Raw genomic sequence first — 26,248 nt, 5'->3', positions numbered from 1 at the left:
GAATTCTGGGAAATGTTGGAAATTAGTTACTAAAGAACAAGAAGTTGAACTATGTTCATCATAAGAGCCCATGCAGCCTCTCCATGAACAGGACACGCAAGTATTCATGGGAGAACAGGGACACCAGGTGGTCGTTTGTGAGCCCTGCAACAAAATACAGCGAGTTTTTCATTTTTCAAGATCAAAACGATGCTTTTAAAAGTCATTTTACTCTCAAAATCACAGTTAAAATCATCACAGATTTAAGCTGTAAATAGAAAAATAAAAATATAGAATTACACTCAATTTTAACACATAAGTTTATTAATATTCAATTATGTAAAATTTACTGTGTTCATTAAAAAAACACACACAAGTCAATGGTGGCTTAATCAGCTGTATGTATATATTTTTTCAAATTTTTTATCCCTGTTTACTTTTACCTTGGGCCTTTTTTGATGTAATTCTGTCCGTCATTTCTGTCAGTAACAACAACAGGTTAATGTCAGACAGGTGGGATCTAAACTCTCTTATGTGGAGGTGAAGTGCGAACACCTGAAAGGTCAAGTTCAACACTGCGCTCAGCACAGTCTACTACAAAACCAATTCAAGCACTTTACAGAATCAACAAATAATGGGCTCGGGCCGAGATCTGATAACATTAAATATCACGATATTTCCTGCCATATGTGATATTTTTTATAACAATGAAAACATTTTTTGTTTGTTTTTTCTGCCCTGCTGCCGTGTTGACTCCCATTCACTGCTTTGCTTACTGTGCAGTGAACCTTAGCATGTGGCAAACACTCAGTGATCATTTGAACTGCTGTTTACTGTTCTTATAGCTGAAACATATAATACAATAATAAAATAACAGTATGAAAAACACCTGAAACTTAAAATATTATAGCCCATCTCCTCCCCCAGCCTAACTAATAACAATGTTAAACCTGAGTTACATAAATAAGAAAAGCTGTTAAGTAAAAGTACAAGTAAAATATGAGCATCAAAATATACTTAAGCATAGCAAAAGCAAAATCATTCATAATGTAGAATGGCCCATTTCAGAATAATATGTAGTTTATTATTGGATTACAATGAATAAAGCATCACTTTCGTGTCCCAGCTGGTAAAGCTGGGGTTGTTTTGGGCTGCCTTATGTGCTGCTGATAATTTAATTTGATGATTCATCAAACTTTATTTGTTGATTATAATTTTCATTCATCCATTCATTCATTAGCCATTAGCTTTTCATTCATCCACAGGGATGCTGGAGCCAATCTCAGGTGATGTAGGGTGATAGAGGGGTACACCCCGGACAGGTTGCCGACATCTAGCAACAAACAACCATTCACACCTACGGGCAATTTAGAGTCGCCAGTTAACCTGCACGTCCATGGACTGTGGGAGGAAGCCAGGGGAACCGTCTTGCTGTGCAGTCCAATTATATTTGGAGTTGGTAAAATAAATCTGCAAACTAACTAATGACTAAAGTTTGAGGATAAATGTGGTGGGTCTGAATCTGCCAAGGTGGTGCTCCTGTGGATAAAACAGTCCCAGCAGTGTCATGTTACAGTTTCATCTGGAGACCAGTGATGAAATCCACAAGCTCTGAATAACAACAAAACATGGTGCTCATCTCCGTGTCATGTTTGTTCTTTAATCTTCAATGGTTATCACAGACCAACAAGTTTCAACATAAAAAGTATTCCAGGTCTTCACAGTATTGCATTTTGCACAGTGTTATACAGACTACAGAGTTTTGGAGTGAAGGCACAAAACTAGAGATTACTTCTGCAAACGAAATCCCTACAGACGAACATGACGAACTCAGGGGTATTAAACCTGGCCGCGGAAACAGTTTCACACAACATAAAACTAACTTCATCTCTACCCGGTCACGGCAAGAAAGATAGTAGTGTCATAATAATCAAACTAACATTAACTCCGGTTAGGATACGTGTTTGGTGATGTTTTCACCCACTCCTCAACCTTCTTCTCTCTCTCTCTCTCTCTCTCTCTCTCTCTCTGTTTCAGAGCTCTTGCACATTTCCCCCAAAACGTTTCAAAACACAGAAGTAATAAAATTGATTTTACAGACTTTTCCAAACCTGTGCATGAACCCTGCTGATTGTCCGGTACACAACACTCCCTCCATATGAAATCCAACAGCTCCAAGCTAAGTGCTCTCAGTTGGTTTAGTGCAACTCTCCTTCAGATACCATTAAAATAGACCTCGCTCTGCTACAAAGGTACACATAGTAGTACAAGATAACAGTATTTCATAAGTACTTTGCTTTTTTGGCTACATATGAAGCATGCTTTCACAGTAACACAACAGCTACATATGTAGTAGTAGTAGTAGTAGTAGGTCTGCATCATGCATCTTCTACCACCATCCAGTATCTGAGCACCAGGAACTCATGACAGGAAGCAGTTTCACCAGATGCAAACCTGAAGCACTGCACACACTCCTCCTCACACACACCTTCCCAGAGTTACGCTGCTGTTTATAAAAACCCCAACAATTTGCCTTTAAGCGACTTTTACCAGAGCAAACACCAAGACTGCGATCAGGTCATTTTAACATGTTTGCTGTTTAGAGAGGTGAAGCGACAGAGACCCGACAGAACCACTAAAAACAAGCAAATTCATGCACTGAAGCGACCAGGTTACAGTCGGCTTCCTTCAGTTATGCAAATGAGACGCCTGGTTTCCGTAAACGAGGTGGGAGAGAGAATCCTGGGGGAAACCACGGCAGTTTTCTCCATGTTCTAATGATAGACTCTAAATAAAGATGGACGTAGCCTCAGAGTGGGCTGCTCTGCTGTCGCCATCTTGGCAGCGCAGCTTGGTTCTAATCTTTTTCCATGTGCACGTGCAGGACAAAAGACTGCAGACAGCAAAGTAACTAAAAAACACAGGACCTGAAACTCGATTTGTATCATTGACCAAGCTTTGTGACCCATTTAGCTCATTCAACCTGAAAAACCAAAACCTGCCTTCACACAGGTGATAAATATTTGTGCACCAGCTCTCGGTTCTTTCGGTTGTTGAGGAGCAAAGAGAAAGGGAGTTTTTAGTCGACAGCAGCAGTAACACTCGGTTTTAGTGTCTAAATTCACAAAGTGCATTCATTCGTCTCATCACACAGCTCTCTGGGAAACTCAGTGGGAAATTTGTCCAAATTGATATGGATCAGGTTTCCATGTGGTGAGAAGCAGAGTTTACTCTTGGCCCATGAAGCCATTAAAAACTGATGCCTAATGCTTTTTTTTTTAGCTTCATATTCAATATATATCCCATTAAACATGTAGTATCAGATATTACTGAAAATCTAATATTTCAATCTGACTTGGTTTGTTCAACTGATTAAAAAAAAACACAACACACCATCTGGTTTAAAAATATTGGCAACTTCCAATAAATCTGGAACAAATCATGGCTGACACCACGGCTGGTCAGTCTTGGATAGGGTGCCTGCAAACTCCATTCACTTACATTTAACACTCTCTATGATTAGTGCCAATTAGAAATGTAAATAAGATCAATTAGAGATTTAAATAAGATCAAGTAAGTTGAAACAACTTGAACATAAATTAAAAAACATCATGGTGAAGCATCCAGAGGTGCACCATCAGCAGAGGCAAACCAAATGTCGAGGCCCTCAAGGGGAAAAAAGGGCCCCGATGGCCCCTCATGTTGGCACATTTTGCAATGACAAGTATAATCCTTCTTAAACCTCCCATAAAGACACAATACAGTGCTCTGCCCCATAACCCCCCTAAGTGGGGCCCCTGATGATGAGTGCTGCAGCTAGTGTCTACGCAAATGTCTGCATGTGAGACATTTAGGGTACATGCTGTAAATTGTAGCATCTATCAATAGTTTGCATATGGGTGGGGGGGGACTCTTTGATGGGCTTCTTTGCCTTAGGCACCCCCAGAGTCTAGGATCGCCACTGGAAGCATCAGAAGAGGGTCTACATGGCACAACCTCTCAGCAGAGGAATAATACACCAAGATGTATGCTTTTTGAAACCGATTTCTATATTATGTAACTGTATTCAAGACAAATACTTGAGAGCCTTGAATTTAGTCAACATAATTTAAGGAATTTTAAGACTTTTCCAGGACCTGCAGACACCCTGTAGAAAAAAAAAAAAAAGAAAAGAAGACATGATTTGTGTTTGTACTGTCGGACTACTACTTCCACTTGACGACACATAATAGCTTTGTATACAAAATATCTATTAACATTGTCAAGAAAATCTAAACCAATGACAGCAAGGATACATTTTACACCAAATACCTTCTTTACATGTACATTCTTATGACTTGATGAGTGCAAAAATGATGTGTAAACAGATCGTACTGAACGATACAGAGAGAGGAATGATTCTATTAAACAAGCCGTCATGAGTTTGTTTAGTATACTGCAAATGTACTGTAAGCGTTCACAGCACTGTAAGTCACTTTGGATGAGAGCACTGATACGACTTCATTCGTGTTTGTGATCGGAGAATCTCCACCCGTTTCTGTGTGAATGAGCGCCAGTTTAAGACCCGACAAAAGTCAGGTGTTAAAACGCGGCACCTCTTCAGTATGAGCTATATGTTAACTCAGAGTACATTCGTTATACATGTGTGGTGTCCTCCAGAGCTGGGCCAAGCTGCTCCTGCACGTATGTGGCTCGTTTCTTCTGGCAGTGTAGTGGAGGGTAAAAACATTATATTCCTGCAGTTTTCCAAAGGATTTAGCAGACACACACGGTAACTTGTTAGTAGGATACATTCATCTGGGGATTTGTTGAGAATAAAAATACAGAACATCACCAGATTTATCCTTTAATATGTGGAAATGTGTGCGTGTGTTTGCAACAAAACTGACCCTGCAGTTACATGGTGGCTCTATCAGAGAGCTTTGCAGCAGTTTGAAGGTGTATCTTTTTACCTAAGCTTGCAGATTTCCCCTGCATCCTGTGTTTGTGCTAAGCTAGGCTAACACATCCTCAATCTCAAACTGATTTATCTTCTCATCGAACTCTGGCTAAAATGGAAAACAAACGCTCCCGAAAATGTTGTATTGCTCCCTTAAAGAAAGGTGGAATATTGTACAAAACAAGAGGTGGGTAAACTTGTGTATGTCTGGGTTCACCCTCCACTACTCCTCTGGTTTGGCAGCAGACCGGTGGGGGACAGTAGGACCGCTCCCATCGGAAAAACAAAAACCACAATAAAGTATTTTCAACATACATAAGTCAACATAGCTAACATTTCTCTCTATATACAGATACCAGGCAGTGTCAGGATTGGTCCTAAAGTAGTGAACCCCACCCATCTGGCACCTGAAGCCAGAAAAAAAGAGAAGCCAAGAATTATATGCAAAACTGATCTGACCCAGGTCTGGTGTCATCAAAGTCCTGTCTGTGCTTTACAAACCAAATCAGCTCTGCCAGGGCATAACAACATCTCCGTTACAAATACATGTTTCTCTATAGTTTAGATTATTTATTATCATTATATATGTATACAGCTAACAATGAGGGCCAAGTTTCTAAAATCCACCAAAGATGTGACAATAAAACTTTATAACTTTAAACATTTTCTGAAAAAGACAAACACACACTCAAAACTAAATAAATAATAGTTTTTTTTAAACTGCCTCATCAACCAGATAATTCATTTCTGATGGTGACAGAAGACGTCCACAGGCCCCCCCCCCGACACCACATTTGAATCCATTTCAGCCACTGGTAAGCTCCAGTGGCTCCTGAATTATCTGTCTGACCCTCTAAGAAAAGGCCGTTTTTAGGAGGAAGCTCCAATTTAAACAATATTTCAGTGCTGCTGATAAAATGTAGATTATATTTTTGGCACAATCCCTCCAGTGGATGAACCAGTAATCTTTCAACAATCTAAACCCCCAGTTCGACCGTTATTACTCTGATTCTGGAGGGAGTTCTGATGCTGGTTGTGCAGATGGTGCAGGTTTGATGGAAACAGCACACAACTGGTGCAGACTGTTCACTTTGTCTGTCAAACAATGGATCTGAGATTTCAGTCAGAGGTAGACGAAAGCAGACTCCTAATTTCTAGCCGGCAGATTTTTATCTTCTGTAGCTCGCAAGCTAATAATGCTAATATTAGCTTCATGAGCTGGTTAACAACCCTGTGTCCAGATGCTTAGCTTACATACATGTTTATGTTTTCAAACACTAATATAGCATGAAATGCCCCTTGGCCTTGGAAGTAATGCTGGGATACTAATGTAGGTTAAAAGGTAGTTAGCCAGACATGCTAATGTTTGCAGCTCACATTAAGCCAGGCAGATACTGGATGTTTTTATTAATCTTGCATGTTGCATTAACTCACGCAGCATTTTTCCATTTTAAATGGCCTTTCTGCAAGAACACAACCTGCAACATTCATGCTCACACTGGACACATAAACTGATCGGCCAGGGTCGGTTTAGTCCAGTGACAATCCCAGTAAACTTCATTCAGACAAGACGGCTGCGTCCTCAGTGTTGACAGAAAGACAGAAAGGCCACGTTACTTTTGTGCAATTCGATAATAAACAAAAGGTAAGAGGAAAGAAAGAAAAATATGGAGCTGCAGACGTCTGGAAGATGAAGACAATATGATTTGTCCGTTCTGCAGTTTTACCCAGAACATGTAAACTATTACTGCAGTAAATAAAATCAAGCTTATTACAGTTCATGACAGATCTTTGGTCAGCAGTCAGGTGAGAAATTCTGACTGTGGAACTGACCAAACTGCACAGCCGAGCAAACTTCCTGACCTAGCAGAACGTCCAGGGGCCTGATGGATAATTGTTCAGGTGATAAATCTTGTGTCGTGTCTTCAAACAACAACTGATCTGGTAGAATTTTGGCCCAGTTCACCATGCAGCGTCTGCCCGGCTTTAGAGTTGACAAACACACAGTTCAATCTATTCCTTACACTTTTGAAACCTGTGTTTTTGGTGTAAGAGAAGGTATTAAAAAAAACAAACAAAAAAAAAACACCACCACCATTCAAACTCTTTAAATGCATAGCAAGCATCTCTCTTACTACAGCTCCACGCACACAACTTCAACATGGGCAGAAACCCAAAGCTTGACCGACCTGCTGCACATAGTTCTGGATGCCAAGCTGAAGGTCAAATAATGAACTTTGTCAACTATCAAGTTGATCAATCAGTAATCGCTGCCATTTGGCCTTAAAAGCACAGACAGAGAGAAGACAACTGGACTGATCGGGATTTTTTGGGGAACCAGGCCGAGAGGTGAAGGTTGGACCAGAGGAGAGGACATGTCTTCAGCATCACTGGGAACTATTTACACTCAGTCCATCTGATCAGGAAGAAAACAACTGGTTTCCACGATCAGAACTCAACTGTCATTAAATCTTAAATCAGTGAATGAATAAAAAAAAAAAAAAAAAAAAAAAAACACATTTTACCTGAAGTTTCTCTAAAACACAAAGGAAAGAATCCAGAACAGAAGTATCACTGAAGACTGAGTTTATTTATTATACTGCACTAAATATTAAGATTTGTGCCGTCAAATCAGACAAAAGACGAAGCTGTCGTTCATTTCTGTGTTTGAATAGTAAAACTTTATCAACATCCTGCTGAGAAGCAGCCAGTGCAGCGGTGGTTTATTTCAGCGAAATAATCAGTGGAAAAGTACAAAATACACAATAACACAGAATTGGCAATAAAAAAATGATCACGCAGTAATATTTATTATTGCATAATGTTCCTAAACCCTGTTCCGCTTTATTAGATACTGTGATGTGTTAAGATAGTTTTGTTCTGTTTTTGTGTTTATTCTCTCATCAGGGATCAGTTGGCCCCACACTAGTCAGCAGTCACTTATTATAATTTATATTTTTATTGAGCTTAACCGTCTATAGTTTTCTTCATTATTCATTTGGGGCTTAATTAATTGTTTTCTTTGTAAAATGACAAAACCCTCACTGTATTTCCCCACAGATCTCCTGTCGTGTTTTAATGAACCGACAGAGCAAAACCTAAAGATATTCAGATTAAAATCATAAGTGACAAAGAAAAGCATCAAACCTTCACATTTGGCTAAGCTGATGATCAAAATGGTTGCAGATTAATTTTCTGTCAGTCGATTAATCCTATCGTTGCAGCTCTGGTTTGATTTATATAAATAACTGAACATAAACTGCCAGGGAACTGTACAAACGTTTAATGTAACATTTGTAAAAATGATTTAACAGAATTCTTATGTGAATATTTTTTTGGGAGTGGTCTCTTTTTAATTTCAAATGAGTTGTGATATTTAAAAGTTCAGTTTTTAAGATCTTGTACAACGTGTCACTGACATTTTGACTAAATTTGCAGATTTGCAAATGTTTCCATGTTAAAGACAGACGTTATAAACTTGACTTTTTGATCTTTACCTGCTTCAAGAATATTAATTTGCAGGAAATGTGGTCAAAATAAATCTGATTCCAGCTCTGTGAGTTTGTCATAAAGGACTCTATTCATTTAGCAGAGTGAATTGTTTTAAATGGGTTATTATACTTAAGAGGAATTGGTTAATATTAACTACTCCATAGAAGCTTGATGTGACTGTGACCTTGCCTTACTTTTCCACAGGTTATCACACTGGAATAAAGTCACTGTGTAATGAGGTTTTACCCGCTGACGTCCCCTCTCCCTGGTGTGTCCCTACAGTTCTAGGCCTCATACCCGGCGGACCGGCGGCGCTGGTGGTTCCAGATGTCGTCTCTGTGTTCGGGTCGGCAGAACAGCCTGGACGACTGGGCCAGCCGCTCCCGGTGCTCCCGCTCCCGGTCTCGCTCCCCGCCTGGTTTGGAGAACGAAGGACGGCTGCTGAACTGCGAGGAAGAGTGGGTCCTACTGTCATGGAGACCAGACGAGGACAGCTGACCTCCAGCTGACCTGGTAACGACACAAAAACATGAACACAGCAACAGCTTTTTAATCAAAGGAGCTTAATGCACGTCTTCTTATTTTGTTATTTTTGTGTTTATTTTAGTTGGAGGCACTAATTCTCCAGTCTGTGCCATAAAATCACTGCAGAAGAAGAAGGTGCACCAATACCATGTAATATACAGAACTCCAGCCAAAATCGCTCGGCGATCATGATGCACAGGTGAATAATCAGACTACACACACACACACACACACGCGCGCACACGCACGCGCACACGCACGCACGCACGCACGCACGCACGCACGCACACACACACACACGCACGCACACACACACACACACACACACACACACACACACACACACCTGTTACCTTCTGGCTTTGACTCAGACCAGCAGCAGCAGTTTACTTGTTACACCTGCTAGAGGCCGACTCCTGTTGAGCAATAAGCCTTTTACAGCTGAATCTGATTAGTTCATGAGGTGACGTCTGTCAGCCGGTCACCTCTAAAACCGAAGTGATTGCCAACAAACATCCTGAGGAGAAAAGTCTCATGTGAAGAAACTAATGGTGACACATGAATCTGAAAGAAACTCCCTAGAGAACTCAAATAGATTTTAAATCCTAAATAGACACTGTTTTTTATGACATGGATTCAAACTGAAAAACTACCAACTTTTAAATGCCACCTTTGAAGGATACATGAGGTCATAACAAACCATTTATTAAAAGTCCATCCTCAGAGCGATCCGATGGTTAGGGTGAATGCCATGTGGGTGCAAATGCTCTGAGAAGCTGGACTCTTTGCTCAGGTTTTTTGCCCGTCATAATTTGCCTCCTGAAAGACTCCACTGACTGTGGTGATTCTACTGAAATGATTCTAGTCTGAATATCAGTTGTCATGAATCCTGGTGTGACTCACCTGCTTTTAGTAATTCTGTGAGGTCCATTATTAGTTGGCTGCTGGTGCTGCTGAGGAGACAGAAAAGGTCAGAGTTCAAGTTTTCACTCCAGCACTCAAAATCAGAGCAGAAAACAGTCGTTAAACTCTGATTAACACAGTGTGTGTGTGTGTGTGTGTGTGTGTGTGTTGCTGTACCTTGTAGTGGCTGCACTGAGGCGGACTGCTGTTCACCTGGTAATACTCTACCAGTCTCTCGGCCAGAGCGATGCGCCTCAGCAGGTTCTCGATGAAGCGCTGGATCCGAACTTTGCCGGAGGTCTCTTGTCGAGCCGCGGCTTCCAGAAACTTCTGTATGGTGATCACCTCTCTGGAAAACAAAGATGATTTTCAAGTACAACACCTGAACACCTTGAGCACTTCATGTCAGAGAAGAAAAACAAGGTCACTGCAAAAAAAGAACCACTAACCCACTCAATACTGATAATCTGCCAATAATAACAATAACAATAATACCCCTCAACACCTCAACAAGGGAAAGGACCAATAACTAAATCTACCCTGGCATTAAGTCGGCATTAAGTCGGCATTAAGTCGGCATTAAGTCGGCCTTGTCGTTGCTAACGGAGTTTCATTATGAGCACAGCTGTGAGCAACTTTTCCTGGGTCTGTCAGAAGTCCAGGTCATGTTAAGATGTTTGAAGACTGAATTTTGACATTTGAATACAAAGGTGGTCCATGCATGACCAGATCTACTGTCAGGGCGTCCTGGGTGCACGCCAAAGGACCCATCATTCCAGTGGGCCCCTGCGAGTGCAAGCACAGATTAAAGGTTAAAAGGGAAAAGTCAATTTACCAGCTGCTGTGGATCCAACGGCACAAACCATAGCGTGTGACGCCCGTTTACCTCTCTCGTCGTTCCAGTTCATTCTCCGAGGCGTTGAGCTGCTCCCTCAGCGCGGCGATCACCATGACAGCCACGTCCACCTGCCGGCTCAGCGACCTCTCCCGCTCTGCGACCTCCTGCCTCTCCTGGGCCAGGTGCTGCGAGTGAGCGCGCTCACACAGGAGCTCCGTGTCGGTCTGGGCCAGCTCCGTGCTCACCTTGGCCAGCCGGCGCTGCATGGTGCTGTCGGCCGCCCGCAGGATGCTGGCCAGTCGCCGGCGCACGGCAGCTGAGGCCGCTGCTGTCTCCAGGCCAGAGTAGGAGTTCTGCTCTGGTGGTTACAGCAAGGGAAATGAGAGTCACTGCAGATGTAACCATGACTGTGCTGTTTGATATTGTAATCAAGATTATTGATCAGTGAACCATCCTGAACATCTGAGGTTTCCTCACTTCGCTACAGTGACTCTGAAACAGTCTTGTATATGTCTGGAACTTCCTGAAAACCTACATCTATGAATAAGCATGAGCAAGTATGTAAATCTGAACGCACCGACCAGGTCCAGGTCCAGATCCAGGTCTGGGTCCGGGTCTGGCGGGGGGCCAAGAGAAGCCAGAGGCGGGAACGGGAAGTGATAGTGGTTGAGGTGATGGTGGCCTGCTTCTGACTTCTTAATGGACATTTTGACATCCTCCTCAGTTCTACCTCCATCTCTCTCTTCACCATTGTCTTCCTCCTCATCCTCTTCTCCTACATCTTCATCTTCAGTGCACCCTTCCTCTTCCTCTTCCTCCTCCTCCTCTTCCTCGGCCTGCGTCCCCACCCCAACGCTCTGCGTGCGCCTCCTCACAGAACTATAGGAATGGAGGTATCCGCTGTCCCTGCTGTCGCTGAGGGAGCGTGCGTGAGGAGGCCGCGTTGCGCTCTGCTGCCCCCTGCGGGTCGGGAGGCTCATGTCCTGCCAGGGGATCGCCGCCGTCAGAGGGTCTGGGAGTTTGCCGGTGATGCTGAAGCCACCGGTGACCACATCCGGCGAGCGGTACGAGTGGCGGTACTCCAGGTGGGCACGCAGTGAGGCCAGGCTGTGGAAACGCTCCTGCTCTCCACAGCGGGGGCAGCGGAAGGGGAGGTCGCAGGAGGTGACAGAGTCAGTGACGGCACCACAGGCCTGGCCATTCCTCTCTAAGAGGAAAGAGCCAGAACCTCTGGAGCACAACTTCTGCTGCATCACTCTACACCTGGAATACAGTGAAAGAAGCCTTAAGTAATTAGTGTTAAAACTGTTAATTAATTAGATCATCTCATTTGCTGCTTATTTCTGTTTTGTTCTATAAACTGAATATCTTGGGCACATAAAGATGTCGTCTTGAACTCTGGAAAATGACATTTTTCTGCAATTTTTAGACTAAATGATTAACTGATTAATCGTGAAAGAAAAATATTAAACACATCTAGAGTTGAAACATGGCAGATTAATCAGTTTGTAGATTAAAAGAGATACTTGGCAACTGTCTAGATAATCGATCAATCATTTAAAGGTCCCATATTGTATAAAGTGAGATTTCCATGTCTGTTTAGATTATAAAGCAGGTCTAGGTTCTATATTAATACTGTGAAAGTATCAAAGCCTCAGTCCACAGAGAAATGCACACAGCCTGTATTCAGACACTGAGCCTTAAAACCAGCCGTCAGGACTTCTGGAACTTTGTGATGTCACAACAAAGCAGTCACCACCCTCAGCCATGCTCCAAGCCCCGCCCACCGGGACCCACCATCCAACCTTGCAGGATTTGGTTTCTCTAAGTGTTTACCTGAAATCTGCTATATTTTTATTGGATCACTCAGAAACCAATCAGCCTCAGAGAGGCTCAGATCCTCTCTTCTGATTGGCTGACTGAGCTGTTGTTATTACAGCTCCAGAGAGAAGCCTGAGAGAGCAGATGGAAAACTACATTGAGATGGTTTTTGGTTCTTAAAACCACAAATATATCTTCTTATGGAAATCAACACTTCAAATAAAACACAAGAAAAGTGTAAAATATGGGACCTTTACGTCACCATCAACCAAAAATCTTTAAAGTTCTCTCTAAAGTTAAATTTTCTCATATTTCTAACAACATTTTTCACATATTCTGACATTTTACAATCTAAATGATTAATTTATGAAAGTGGAAAAATAATACGAAAATTGATGCATAATGGAAAAAGCTGTTGAACTACACAGTAAACAGAACCAAGCACAGTAGTATTTTGTTTATTTCTTTGAGTTGATTTATGCACAAAAGCTGCAGAAGGAATATTTTATTGTTAATAACTGAAGGCAAAAATGATATTAACTTATATATGCAGATGCACGCTCTGTGCTGCACTAGACAGAAGACGGGACGATGTAATGAAGATGTAATTATTATACACATGATAAACAGTAGCCTGACTAAGTTATGTGGGAGGGGTGAGGCCTCTTACACGTCTGTGTCTCCTAATCTGTCCATGCCTGTGGGATATTTGAAATTACAAACTTCATAAAAAGGATTGCTTTAACTTGCTCATTTAGCATTAATTTATTACACCGAATAACCAATTTAACTATTAGTAAATACAGTTTACTGCTCTACCAGAGCCCTACAGAAAAGTTTCTAAATCTGTACCTGGGTCTGATCTTTCAAGTCAAATAATTTACCATCAACAGAGACAATAACTTGTATGATTAAATCATGATTTTATATTGCTCATTGCAATCATTCTTCATAGTCCCACCCATATATTTCCATGTGTAAATGAGTTGTGTAATTCCTATTTGTTGCAGCATGACACCACAGTGAGTGATTTTCAGCCTGGATTAAAGCCAGGGAGACAGACTGGAAGACGGCAGGTGACCTGAGCAGGTGAACCGCGGCTCTGCTCCCCAGACACAAACAAAACTAACAGGACATTTTTCTTTTTCATTTCATTTTTGTCTAAATATCCGCGTAACAGGTCAATTCCTCCCACAGTCTTTAGCATCATTAGCCAACTCCTCCGTTAGCTCCGCTCCCCACGGGCAGCACAGGCTAACGACGGTTAGCTTCGGAGAAACAACCGCTGAATCATTACCGAGCATGAAGTGGATGCACCGTGCAGCTCTTACCGAGAGTGGTTCCACGGCAGGCGGTGAATACGCGTCTCGATGTGGACATGTGTCAGTGTCTGAAGGCGTCATGTCGCAGATGGACACGGACAGGAGCCCGCATGATGTCATTCATTCATCAGAGGACCCAACGGTAAGCTAGCCCGAGTTAGCCACATCAATAACAGCGACACATCCGGTCAACCCTTTCAAAATAAAACTGGTTACATCTCTTTCCGGTCTGGATTTTCAAAACAATGTTTTTTAAAATAATTTCTCTGGTCCATTTCCTGCAGGTAGCTGGCTGGCTGTTGAACAGTGAAGACAAACAGACCGTCCAGTGATATTTGTAAGAATCACTTTACACAGTTTGGTGGGGGACATGTTGGATTCTGGGGCTGGATTAAACAGCTTGAAACTACTGTTAAATTAACTATTGCAATGGGGTCGTATTTGCTACTAAACAGTGCCAGCTAGAATTGGCCATATGGTGAAGCTGGCTCTCATTTTCATTGGCACCAGTATAAACCACCACCAAGCAATGTGGTGTGAATGTTAGTTTAACAGTTCTTAACAGACTTAAGTTTTAAATGGATGATCAATCTTTTATGTTCTTTTCGTGGACAGAATAATTTCACTTTAAGTCGTCAGAACATTTGAAAATCATCTTTTCACTTAAACTTAACATTATATATCAGTCCAGGATTTCTGTCACCAGTATCTGCAGTTGGAGCGGTGCGTGACCCCTCTTTTTAAAATGATGGAGCACAACCAGCATGAAATAGTAAGTCATGACCACCCCTCATACATATGTGGGCTCAAGTTAGAGTCAAAAGGATGGTGAACTTGTAAAGTGATATTCACAAATAATTCCAAATGTAGTTGTAAATCAACATTTGTAAACCTGTAAAATAAATCTGCACGAGTAATTCTAATTTGTGTATGAGAAGGAATTTTGCTTGTGTAGAGGAGATTTATATTTCTAAAAAAAAGTGATTAAAATCTGAACAAATGTATCAGTGGTGAGGTAACACTGAGACGGAAAGAATAGAGTTTTAAACACTAACGTGGGAACTTAAATGACAGTATGGGCTGTTCTTGAAAACTTTATCCAGTCCCCTTCAATCCTTTTTTCATCAATAATTCTATGAATAAAATGAATAAAGTTGCTCCTCACGTCAAAGACAGCAGCTTGAGTTCTGCATGATGTGTTATTATCAAACACATCATGCCTAACGGTGTTTTGTTGTGTGCTGCAGTTATATATTTGGCCACTGGAGGGAATCTTTAAGCTTTTCAAAGCTTAAGTTGTGTTTTCATTTTCCATTTCTACGGCCAATTTAAAATTTCAGATTCACCATATTCCATGTTACATTTTGACATTTCAGTGAAATATCAATCTGCTATTTCAATGTCTTTTTGACATTTGAAAATGGAGTGAGTTGATTAATTTTTGATGTATTCTGCAGCTGGTTGAGGCGTACAACAGGAAGGTGGTGTAAACATGGCTGAGGATGGAAAAGAGGGAAAGAAAACAATATCTGCAGTGTTGCAGTTCCCAAACATTCCTGATATATTCAGATGACCTCACAGGGAATTCTCCCATCAGCCCCTCTTCCAAACTGGCCATTTGCCATGGGAACCAGGCAAGATTTTTCTTTTTTATCCCAGAGTGCCCCTTTGGTAAACTATTCAGCATTTCTCAGCTCAACTGTCTTGAAGTCTGTCTGTTCTTTCCTGACAGAAACAGTCGGTTAGAAATTATGAGGTGATGCAATGCAGTGTTTAGTGGCCACAATGGTGGTTCTCAGTAACAGTGGCTGGGCATGTCTAAACTGCAGGAATATTACAGGTCGGCCAAATGTTTTAATAATGTGTTTGCACAAATTATATGTATGCACAAACTTCATAAACCACTTAGCTGTTGCCTCAAATTAGTGTCCAATCACTGTAGGAGCAATAACTGAAGTAACAGGCTGTACATTTACTCAAGTATAGGTACTTCTTTAAGCTATTTTAAGTTAGATTTCTTCAATTCAATTCAGTCATATCTCAGTCAAATCTACACTAGATTTGACGTGATGTACATGTTATTATCTCAGATGTCCACAGTGAATTAAATATCTGTAAAGCTGCTTAGAAATCATAGGAAAGAAAATCCATTATACCTCCAGAACGTGCCTGTGAATCATCAGATTTTTAAGTTTTCTTCATTGTCACAGTGATCCAGTGATAGTTGTCTGTACCTCCAGTAGTGCACTGTAAACAGGAACTGCTAATAGCAAATTCGGCACATTTAATTTTTCCTAAATGTAAACAAATGCAGACATAGAAAAAAATGTTATGTTATCAAATTTCAGAGACAGAATAGACTTTAAAAGGTTTTGCATGGTTTTATCTGCAAAGCTTTATAACCATATACACCATTTACATTAAATCAAGCGGAATAATAAATATAAAAATACAATATAGGAAATATCCAACAATTTAATTTGACATTTATAGCAATAATCACCTCATCATATTTGGAAAAGTGTAATTTGTTGTGCTGTTGTTTAACCATTACACTGGTCTAATGAAAACAAAACACATAACATACATATAAGAGTCCATTGTGCTTAAGTCCAGATGTGTTCATTGCCATAATAAGAAATGACCATAATACAGTGCAGTAGAAACTCACTATTAGTGATCCAAACATGACAATTTAACACACACTAAAGAAATTTGAACAACTAAAGAGTTAAGAAATGGTTAAAAAAAAAAAAAAAAGTGCTGGAGTGACGATGCAATCAGCATTTGCTTGATATTCTTCATATCCATGTCCACTGATCCAAAGGCACCTCCGTAGTGAAAATGATGAAAACTCACACTAATAACAATCACAGCTTAACAACAATCACTTGGTTCCTGTTATTTCACTGGGAAATGTTCACAAGGTTAATGCTGTCCGATGACAGCCCAATTTCAGCCAGTAAATCAGTGCGTTAGGCTCAGTCCTCAGGTAAATCTTTGCTTGCTTGAGGGGTCAAAAAGTTCCCAACACCCTCAGTGTCGTGACTTCCACAGATGTAAGGCTCAGTCATTAATTTCCTGAGTGGATCCAAGGGCTGTAAATGAATCAGATCTAACAGAGTAGCCTCTAAATAACAGTTTGCTTAACACCACCAGCTTGTGAAATATGGAACAGCAATAAAAACCCTTTTAACATTTAATACAGGCTGTATTGTGATTAGTAATAATGATATCTCCACTGTAGTTTTTAAAAGTCTTAACTCCAGTTTCAGACATTGAATCGCATTTTGACCAGCGATATTTAGTTTGAAATATCCAAAAAGAACATTAAGATATCTATATCTTCTTTAATTGAAATTATGATGAGTCAAATCTGCATTTAAGAAACCTTGAATTTGACTTTTGACCACAAATTTCTAATTGTAGATATCTCTAATTAGACTATCCATACAACTCAATGGTTAATTCTTATTGGTCAAAATGTAATTAAAGACACTGTGTCTTGAATGAAAGTCATAAATGCATTGCAGATATCTTAAATATAAATCCTGTCTGTCTTTTAAATGTTAGAAGAGCTTGCTTTACATTGACAGAAGGTACAAGTTGTAGACTAACACCAGCCCTGAGTAAAATATAAATAAACATCAGATTTTCTGCAAAAATGGGCTTCTGCAGCTGTGTAAATGACATATTGTGTAAGTGTGAACTTTGTGGAGGCTTGCCATCAGCTTAAGTGAAATATCTGGCAACTGCTGCACCATTGGGATTAGAGAACAATCTTCGTCTCGAATCTCACGGCTTTGAAGAATTTCATCTTGCAGCTGCAGCTAGACGGGGGATTTTTGTAGTTGCTGAACCTTTTCAGTGCAAACGTCACAGCATAATAAACAGTGCGAGCTGCTTTGTGCCGTCCATGCTTTGGTACAAGAACACGCGACAGTTGGCGTTCTTGCAAGATCTGCAGGCTCATCAACCGCTAGAAGTCCAGTGGTTCAGTGTGTTACAGTGCAGTCACTCAGTCATTAAGTTCCTGCTCCATCCTGACCGTCAAAGACTACAAACCTGGTGCAAGTTGGTGGTAACAATCTTAATGTGTGGTTTGTTAAGTCTTTGTAGGTTCGAGTCAGTTTTAAGGTTTGTCCCAAGCTTTACTGGCAGGGTTAGGGTTAGGGTAGGGATAGGGTGTATTGTTTGTACAGTATATGTATGTGAATGTGCGCAGGTGTGACAGGGTGAAATATATCTGGCGTGTGAGAAGTTGAATCTGTCTGTTTTCTGTCTAAACAGAGAGATCGTCTGCTCTCGTTCGGCTGCTTGTTCCGCTGGTTTTGCTGAATCTCCGTTTGTCCTTCTGACAGAGCCCTCCATTCTGGCAGAGCAGCAGCCCGTCTGGTCCATAATTTTCAGGCTGAGGGCAGCTAATGTCCCTGCTCCCAGGGCTGTAGCAGTTAGGGTCGGTCCTCAGATATCCACCATCTTGGATCTGATTTTTACTGGCCCTCTGCCACCCGTGCGAGTAGCAGCTCATCTGCAGGATGTTTTCCTCCTCTACTGCGGCGGCTATTTTGTTCTTTTCAGTGACCATGTTCTCTGAGTTTTGTTGGTTAGCCAGGCGGTGGGCTGGGAAGGGCAGGGGCAGGAAGTGTGATGAGCTGATCATACACTGGGCGAAGTCTGGAAGCGGGGATGGTGGCGGTGGAGGAGAGTGAGAGAGCTGCCGTGCCAGAGAGGTTTTAGCAGAAGCGACGGCCTTCTTTTGGAAGAGGAACCGCCTGCAGTGTGGGAAAGGTACTTTAGATCTTTGTGTGCATCCAATTTTAAAAGATCATCAAGAGACTTTCTACCCAGAGTCACACAAATCCCTGTTTTTCAATCCACATGAATACCGTTTCACCTTTGACCAATAACTCACACACACAACACCTCAAAATAAACTTATGCCCGACGTCAAACTGGTGAGGAAGCAAGTAACAGGTCAGAATTTCCTCTTGATTAAAATGCCCTCTCTCTATCTTATTAAAGGGATATGCCAACAATTTAGTTTTGTACTTGTGTACAGGTAGGGGACCCTTAAAGAATGGTCAATGGTTTAAGCAGCATCCTACATTCCCCATAATGCATCCAACAGTATAGTAAATGTCCATGTCTGTCCACCTCTGTGCTCTTGCCTTGTAACACAGGCTTTCTGTTATAAATTTAAAGTCTCCAAGCCAAGACTTTACAAAGCTCTGCCAGAGCCACACAGTTTTAATAGCGCTCCTCATGATGAGCAAATAAAATTTTATACGTAAAATGAGACGAGCACGACGAGACTCAAAATGACCACAATGACACAAGAGATGCAAAACTCATACAAATAAGTAACTGCTATTCAGTCCATTACGGTCTTTTAAACTCAAGCTTGTCCCACAAATGTGTCCAAGAATACCCAGAGGTCCTACCTGCAGCAGTGTCTCCAGGCCAGGTGATGCAGCTCAAGCACACTGAGGACCAGAGAGACGGCCGACACAGCCAACATGAACACTATGAAGACATTCTTCTCCGTTGGTCTGGAGACGTAACAGTTGACGGGATGTGGACATGGCCAGGCCTGAGAGAGAGAGAGAGAATGACTCTAGGCTTGAATGTGTTTTATCGAAATAACTCAGACTAATTTAAGTTTGTGTTTTTACCTTGCAGACATACAGAGGATGGAGGAAGATTCCATACAGGAAGTACTGGAGACACAGGAACACCACCTGTATGGAGTTCAATACAGATTGGACATTTTAACATTAGAGTCTATGGGGATTGACTCACTTTTGGAGCCAGCCTCAAGTGGCTGTCCAAGGAACTGAACTGTGAGACTCATATGGGAATAGTGTAAAACCAAAACAATAACCTAAAAGAGGTGAACAGCTCCTCAGAGATGATAGTAGAAGTAGCATTTACCTCCATGATGCTTCGTATCAGAATGCTCAGGACGTATGTCTGCAGCAGCGCTCCCCTCAGACGAACTCGACCTGCTGACGGACCCTCGCTTTTGTCTCCGTCCTTCTCTCCCTGGCCCCCCCGTTTCTCTCCTCCCCCTTCACCTCCTCCTGGATCCTCCTCTCTCCCACCTCCCTCACCCTGCTCTTCCTCTCTGTTCCTCCTTTTCTCCTCCATGCGAACAGTGTGCATGGCGTGGCCCATGTAGATCAGGCTGGGGGTGGACACAAACACGATCTGGAGCACCTGGGAGGAGACCAGCCAGATTTATGATTAAAAGCTGCTTGATTAAAGGTCAGTGACACTAAAAGGAATAACCCAACTATTTTGCATGATGTAGGATATTAACCACAGTCCTCATATAGTTCACATTATTAATTTTTCCAGGCACCAATGAGGTTTAGCTAAAACCAGTGCAATAGAGACCAGTGCTTTAAGAGATTCGCTTCATGATGCTAACTCATCACAGTGAAGGTGTTTGCAGGAATTGTTACGACAATTGTTCTTTGAATGAAATGAAACCTGAACTTGGTTGGGTTCTTAGTGGATTAAGAAGGTTTCTGCTCTCAGATTTTGGGTTTTGGAGTTTGAACAGTCCTGAATTAGTATGTAATGTAAGTGTGTTTAATACTGAGGACTACAATTTCAAGTCTCTGCAAGCTCACCCTGACCTGAAACGAATGGAAATCAATGGCTGCAAGGAAGACAGCAAATTAATCTTAAAACTTGTGGTGTTTTAAATCAAAATCAAAATTAAACATGTTGCACCACACTTTCCACCCCGTTGAAGGCCGGATATTTAAAAAAAAGTTTGGTGAATAAAGAATGGTGTACTCTTTTCATTTTGATAAAGTCGGATCATTTTAATCCAGTGTCTCAGTCACAGTATCCCTGCAGGTAGCTATCATCAGGTTTCATTACTGTCTTCATCACATCACGTCACATCAGATAGTGTTTTACCCAGTATCGTATATGTGCTATAGGGAATGCCCGGTCATAACAGACGTTCTCACAGCCGGGCTGTTCAGTGTCGCAGTTAAAATCTTCCTGCTCGTCTCCCCAGGATGACTCAGCTGCCGTCCCGAGTACCAGGATCCGAAAGATAAACAGGATGGTCAGCCACACCTGTGGAGCAGAAACCACGGGAACCTATATCAAACCCTCGGATCAAAGAATGCAGGATTAATTATCAGCTTGATGCAGGATGTTTTGAATAAGACTCTGAAAAATCTGTAGGTGACAGCACAGTAACTGCCTGTCTTTAAGAGAGGACATCATGTCTCTACCTCTTCTTTGTTTTATATTCTCATGTTTACCGAGATGATTTTATTAAGACTTACAGAGTTTATTTTTAAGATTTTTTAACAAAAATGCTCAGCACTAATATAAACTTTAATGTGTTTATTATAAGCAGACTCAGAAAGCAGGAGCTGGTTTCCCCAAAATAAACAAGATGATTTGGAAATATATGAATGTTTTATTTATAGTGACCGTGTGTGTATGTCTGCTTCTTCCAACGTGTGTGTGTGTGTGTGTGTGTGTGTGTGTGTTACCTTGCCAACAGAGGTAGAGTGCTCCTGTACTTCCTCCAGGAAGTTTCCCAGCAGGCTCCAGTCTGCCATGTCCAATTACAGCTCAGCACAGATTTTTCAGCTCGCCCAGCTGACGATCTCTCAGCAGTCACTCTGCAGCGACAAGGTTCACCTGAGGAACAGAGAGCACACAGGTTTCAGGCTGGTTTTTATGTGCATTTCTAGTTTGTATATTTAAAAAAAAACTCTGTGGAAATGCAGGAAAATTAGAGAAAAAAATTGCAATATCTTAACTTTTCACTCATGGCAAAGACAAAACCATCAGGGCCTTGTTTCCCCAAAGCGTCTTAAGGCTAAGATGATCTTAAAATCTGTCTTAGAAATAAATTTATGAGTTGTTTCCCAAAAGCATCACAACTGAAGATGCTCATAGGAATCAGTTCATCATTTGCAACTTACGCAACTTTAATTTAATGTGTATTCAGCATTATTTTCAGCACCAGACAGCCAGTGTTAATAAGGTTTTACTGACGTGTGCTCACTCTCAAGTGCTGCTTTGACGAACGTGAGTAGAAATGCTCATAGAAAACAGTCTTAACTGCTGGAGCCGATGAACAGACTGTAACGTTCCTTAAATTATTACATGAAAAACATTTAAATGCCATGTTTCCATCAAGTTTTCCTTATCGTTTTCATGAGTTTGAGCTCCGACTGGTTCTGTTTTCATTTTGTTTTCTGCATCTTTTTCTGCACCCAACTCCTCAGATCTGGATAACAGTAGTGGATGGAAACATGAGAAATGATGAACACGGTTTGTGCTGGTTGTTACTGTAACCTGACAGCTCCCTGTGTGATACTGGTCAGTAAGTGTGTGTGTGTGTGTGTGTGTGTGTGTGTATTTTGTCTATTATCAGTAACCCTCTCTCCACCCCGGCCTTGACCCCATTAATAAAACTGTCTGTGCCCATGTCTTTGTTTAGCATCAGTCTCAGTTCCCACACTCCCCCTCTGTCTGTCTCTGGGGAAGGAAAAACTAGACATTTACTGTAAACACTGCCACCACCTACCACACACACACACACACACACACACACACACACACACACACACACACACACACACAGACACACACACACACACACACACAGAGGTCTGCAGCTGGGTTAGTGTGTTTACTCTCAACTATGTGAATCTTTGGTCAGAAAAAAAACATAGTGACAATTTTTGTCCTCTTAGATCACAGTTAAAAAAGTAAAGTCAAGAATTATTAAGATTAAAATAGTTCATCTCTTTTGGGAACATGTTTGTGCTCAGTAAAGTCCTGGAATTGAATGACACACTGATTTGGTATTTACAACTTTGTAAGGGGAAATTTTATCAACCTTTTTATAGATTTGTTACGTTTATAAAAATCTGCTCCACAGAATTGAATTTACTTTTATCAACTTGTTTCTTGTTCTTCAACATGACGTGTAGATAAACCTGCAGCCTTTATTAGAGAGTTATCGCACTTCTCTGAGCTTTAAGTTTCTTTTACTAACTGCTCCAAGTTGCACTTGCAGCAAGTACTTTCAGCAGTTTGTTTCTTTAGGGAAACTTCAACATGCAAAATGCAATGTTGGCCTCTGTCTTTTTTCCAATAACAGTGAGTGTTTATAATGTGAGGGCTTCGTTTAGACTGCAGTGGAGGGGATATTTTAGGAGCCAGTGGTTCCTGAAGCAGAAGTCCCATCAGTTTTTACCATAAACAGTGTTAGGTGACTCCCAACTGGAGAACTTCTATGGCTTTGATCAGCTGGAAACTCTCCTGGTTGAATCATTAGAAGAGATCTGGTTCCTTGATAATAAGTCAAATGTATGAACCTGTACATATGATGTCAAGGGCTACTAAATTAAGAAAAACAAGTTGGAACTAAACCTAAAAATCCACATCAGACAGACAAAGACACTCTTTTGTTGTGATGTGGTGAAAGCCTGAAGATAATACACAAAGATAAAATGAAAAAATCCATTAAACCACGTTTTCAGAGAGATTAAAAGTTTAATATCAGATGCCACTTTTTTTCTTTCGTCCATTTTCATTTAAATGCCCCTTAGATGCCCCTCCCATCCTGTTTTTGTGGAACACAAAGACTTTGAACAAACCGTGTGTGTTTTGTGTGTATTTGTGTGTGTTTGTGTGAGAGTATATGTGTATGTGTATTTATGTCTTTCACAAGTGCTCCCAGCATCATTAATAACAATATTACTTCCTTGTATAGACTTTCACTTGACCTCTGCGTGCGTGTGTGCGTGCATGTGAGACTGTGTGTGTGTGTGTGTGTGTCTCTTATCAAGACAGGATGGAGAACAATACTGAGTGCTGGTGAATGGGCACACACATGCACGCGTATGCATGTACACACACACACACACGCGACCTCTTCTCTCTTTCCTCTGTTCATTTAAAATAATTGATGATGAACCGTTGACATCGCTCGGGCATGAGGATGTTTTTAACCCAATAATAAACTTTATTTATAACTTACTATTAATATTTTACAATTCAGAGGATTAATCGGTCAACATGACAGAAATGTGAGATGTGGATTAAAAAGCAGGGGGGTTCATTTAGAAATAAAACCAAGAAATAAAACAAGACTAAAACAGTTTGTAGGCAAAATTTCCAATTAATTTTGTTTTGTTTTTTTTCAAAAACTAAGCTTCTTTTTTTTTGACCATTTGATAGAGAGATGGGGAGGCTGTGGAAACTGAAAGGCATGATGCTGTTTAGGAAAAAACCTCAACATGTGACCTTTAAACATCATTTGCCAGAGCTGAGCCTTTAGTAAACATTTTAGATCTTGTGAAAATCCATCAGTCTACTTGTCCATCACTGTCCCGAAGGAAAAGAATCTGGTTTTCAGATATTGGAGGCGCACTTGGACTTTTAAACCTGGAGTGGTTTTCTATTCTGCAAGAATTTCGGGGGGTAAAAACTTAAATTTGTTCACCTAACACTTTATCGTTTAGCACTGAAAGATGCACTGGAGAAATTTCACGAACAGAGTTGAGAGTCCCACAGAGGTCTAAAACTGCCCAGGGAAAAAATCAATGGACATGCAAATAAATATTCAGTGACTTTAGCTTCAAATGAAAGCATCAAAGTCTGAAGATGTGAGTAGACTCCCCCTGATGGACGCATGCACACACTTTACCTTTGTGAGGATACAGAAGCAGGGAAGTTCAGATGTTGGGGCCTGAGAAAATCTTGACAAAGCTGATAAAGTGGCCGCTCTCGTGTTCTTCAGCAGCTGTTGCTGAAGTGCTGCTGAGCAAGGAAGTTCTTCCCCCTCCACTGATGGTCAGCAGCAGCAGATGTTAGTGAGTGAGCTGGTTTCAAAGGCCCAGATGTCTTCCAGTTGTTTAGGCTGTGCTGTGTTCCCCAAGCTGCCGGTTTGTGAGATGCTGCTGCAACTTATGATGCTGAATGTGTAAATGAGCTCGAGACGGAGTCAGACAGCCAGAGAGACACAGACAGATGAGAAGGGTGGCTTCATTCAGTTGAACTGATAGAGAGACAGCCTGAAGAGAAATGTCTGAGAGGCTGTGGTTTGTATGAGCCTCCTTCTCTCTCTCTCGCTCTCTCTCTCTCTCTCTCTCTCTCTCTCCCCCTCTCTCCCTCTCTCCCTCTCTCCCTCTTTGTCCCCATCATCTACATCTCCAGAGGAAATGGGCCTGGTGCCTTGCTGCCTGCTATTCAACTCCTATGTATGTGCATGTGTGTGTGTTTGTGGTGTCTGGCATCTGAAGGAAGTCAGATATTGTATTAGGACACAATGGCTGCAGGTCCCAGTCCTGCATTCCTTCATGTCGCTCCATTCTTGTCTACACGTCTCTCTTTGTCTCTCTCGCTCTCTATTCAGCCACTTAACTCCTGTGACTGAGAACAAACTTAAAAATATAAACCCACAAACAGCTGTTTACATCATGCAATGAACACTGAGCGGCTTGAACCCACTGTGTGCCAGAGAATAGCTGCTCATCTCCATCCGAATTCTGCTTCAATTTTGAACAAATTTCCACGAGTCTTAGGACAAAATTATAAATTTGTTGTTTTTTTTCTAACCAGTGTTTAATGTAAAAACTGCAGAATTAAAGAGCAACAGTAACTTTTCATGAGTAAATTACAGCTTTCATTCTTGTTTGCTAGACTGTTTATCAGAGATAAGTTCAATTCAAAAGCTTCCTCATCATAAATGGGTGGGAGGGTGGGAGGTGAGTGGGAAGCCAGTGAGCTCAATTCAAATTATTCAAACTTTAATCAGGATCAATTCAATTCAGTTCATTTGAAATTTAAGATCAATTAAGTGACATTTCTTTTGTAAAAGTAATGAAACAGTGTTAGAGTAATTTTCCTCAGCAGTTTGTGGCTGCAGGATGTCTTTTTGACAGAATATACTCGAGCCTTCTTTTGTTCAGTTTTTTAGAGGCTGTGTCTTTTTTTCTGGAGACCTTGTGATAGTGTCAAGTGCACACTGATTTCCTTCAGGCCATTATAAATGTGTGCTGTTATGAGGAAGCAGGAGCCCCCCCCCTGATTTATCTGTGACAGTGGTCACAACATGTGATGCTTAAAAACATGATGGTGAACAGCACGACATAAACAGAGGCTCTTTAGTTTCTGCCAATTATAAGAAAATCTTTATTTTGTTACTGAACGTTGTTTGTGTGAACTGAGCGAAACAAGTGGGTTAAACAAGGGGAATGAATCACTGTAAAGCAGAGAGATAACTGCTTTTATGGTTTACGCTTTCAAACACGTGAACTTTTCATCAAAACCGAGCCTTTAAACAGAAATGGAGGCTTCTCACAAAGGCGAGTTAACGTATCATGTAGATGAAGTTTTGTATTGTTTAGATAATTGATCCTGTTTGTGGTTCTT

General features: G+C 41.2%; 2 protein-coding genes and 1 long non-coding RNA gene across 5 annotated transcripts; 1 reads left to right on the top strand and 2 right to left on the bottom strand.

Annotated features, from left to right (window-relative positions):
• Positions 1 to 1,619: 1,619 nt before the first annotated feature.
• Positions 1,620 to 13,968, bottom strand: znf365 (zinc finger protein 365). Of its 3 annotated transcripts, XM_071479902.1 has the most exons (7): positions 13,829 to 13,966; positions 12,513 to 12,629; positions 11,254 to 11,939; positions 10,725 to 11,034; positions 10,016 to 10,187; positions 9,839 to 9,888; positions 1,620 to 8,920 (listed from the first exon to the last, which is right to left on the bottom strand). In XM_071479902.1, the coding sequence occupies exons 3-7, from the start codon at positions 11,927 to 11,929 to the stop codon at positions 8,695 to 8,697; spliced, it is 1,434 nt and encodes a 477-aa protein (XP_071336003.1). In that variant the 5' UTR covers positions 11,930 to 11,939; positions 12,513 to 12,629; positions 13,829 to 13,966; the 3' UTR covers positions 1,620 to 8,694. The 3 variants fall into 3 exon arrangements, with proteins under 3 accessions (XP_071336003.1, XP_071336002.1, XP_071336004.1); XM_071479901.1 differs by lacking the exon at positions 12,513 to 12,629 and having other exon boundaries at positions 13,829 to 13,968; XM_071479903.1 differs by lacking the exon at positions 12,513 to 12,629 and having other exon boundaries at positions 9,839 to 9,885; positions 13,829 to 13,968.
• On the top strand, positions 13,827 to 16,035 carry LOC139622545 (uncharacterized). Its single transcript, XR_011691307.1, has 4 exons — positions 13,827 to 13,961; positions 14,104 to 14,156; positions 14,506 to 14,591; positions 15,277 to 16,035. It is a non-coding gene; the product is annotated as an uncharacterized lncRNA (long non-coding RNA).
• Positions 16,036 to 16,276: 241 nt separating this feature from the next.
• Positions 16,277 to 25,277, bottom strand: LOC139622541 (gap junction alpha-5 protein-like). Its single transcript, XM_071479904.1, has 7 exons — positions 24,522 to 25,277; positions 21,346 to 21,496; positions 20,753 to 20,917; positions 19,754 to 20,038; positions 19,495 to 19,560; positions 19,264 to 19,412; positions 16,277 to 18,594 (listed from the first exon to the last, which is right to left on the bottom strand). Exons 2-7 carry the CDS (start codon positions 21,412 to 21,414, stop codon positions 18,102 to 18,104), a joined length of 1,227 nt encoding a protein of 408 aa, XP_071336005.1. The 5' UTR covers positions 21,415 to 21,496; positions 24,522 to 25,277; the 3' UTR covers positions 16,277 to 18,101.
• Positions 25,278 to 26,248: the final 971 nt, after the last annotated feature.

The sequence above is a fragment of the Trachinotus anak genome, unplaced genomic scaffold (genome assembly GCF_046630095.1).
Source record: "Trachinotus anak isolate AG129_WGS33_773 ecotype Australia unplaced genomic scaffold, CSIRO_AGI_Tana_v1 ptg000007l, whole genome shotgun sequence".
NCBI classification, from domain to species: Eukaryota; Metazoa; Chordata; class Actinopteri; order Carangiformes; family Carangidae; genus Trachinotus; species Trachinotus anak.
The sequence above is the reverse complement of the archived record's forward strand: the minus strand, read 5'-3'. Positions and strand labels throughout refer to the sequence as shown.

Coding starts and splice junctions, on each gene's coding strand:
- znf365 (XM_071479901.1), bottom strand. CDS start 11,929: ATGCAGCAGAAGTTGTGCTCCAGAGGTTCTGGCTCTTTCCTCTTAGAG. Junction 9,889..10,015: donor CTCAGTGCAGCCACTACAAG/GTACAGCAACAC, acceptor CTGTCTCCTCAG/CAGCACCAGCAGCCAACTAA. Junction 8,921..9,838: donor CACAGAATTACTAAAAGCAG/GTGAGTCACACC, acceptor TGTCGTTACCAG/GTCAGCTGGAGGTCAGCTGT.
- LOC139622541 (XM_071479904.1), bottom strand. CDS start 21,414: ATGGCAGACTGGAGCCTGCTGGGAAACTTCCTGGAGGAAGTACAGGAG. Junction 20,918..21,345: donor ACTCTACCTCTGTTGGCAAG/GTAACACACACA, acceptor TCTGCTCCACAG/GTGTGGCTGACCATCCTGTT. Junction 19,561..19,753: donor TGATACGAAGCATCATGGAG/GTAAATGCTACT, acceptor AACTCCATACAG/GTGGTGTTCCTGTGTCTCCA.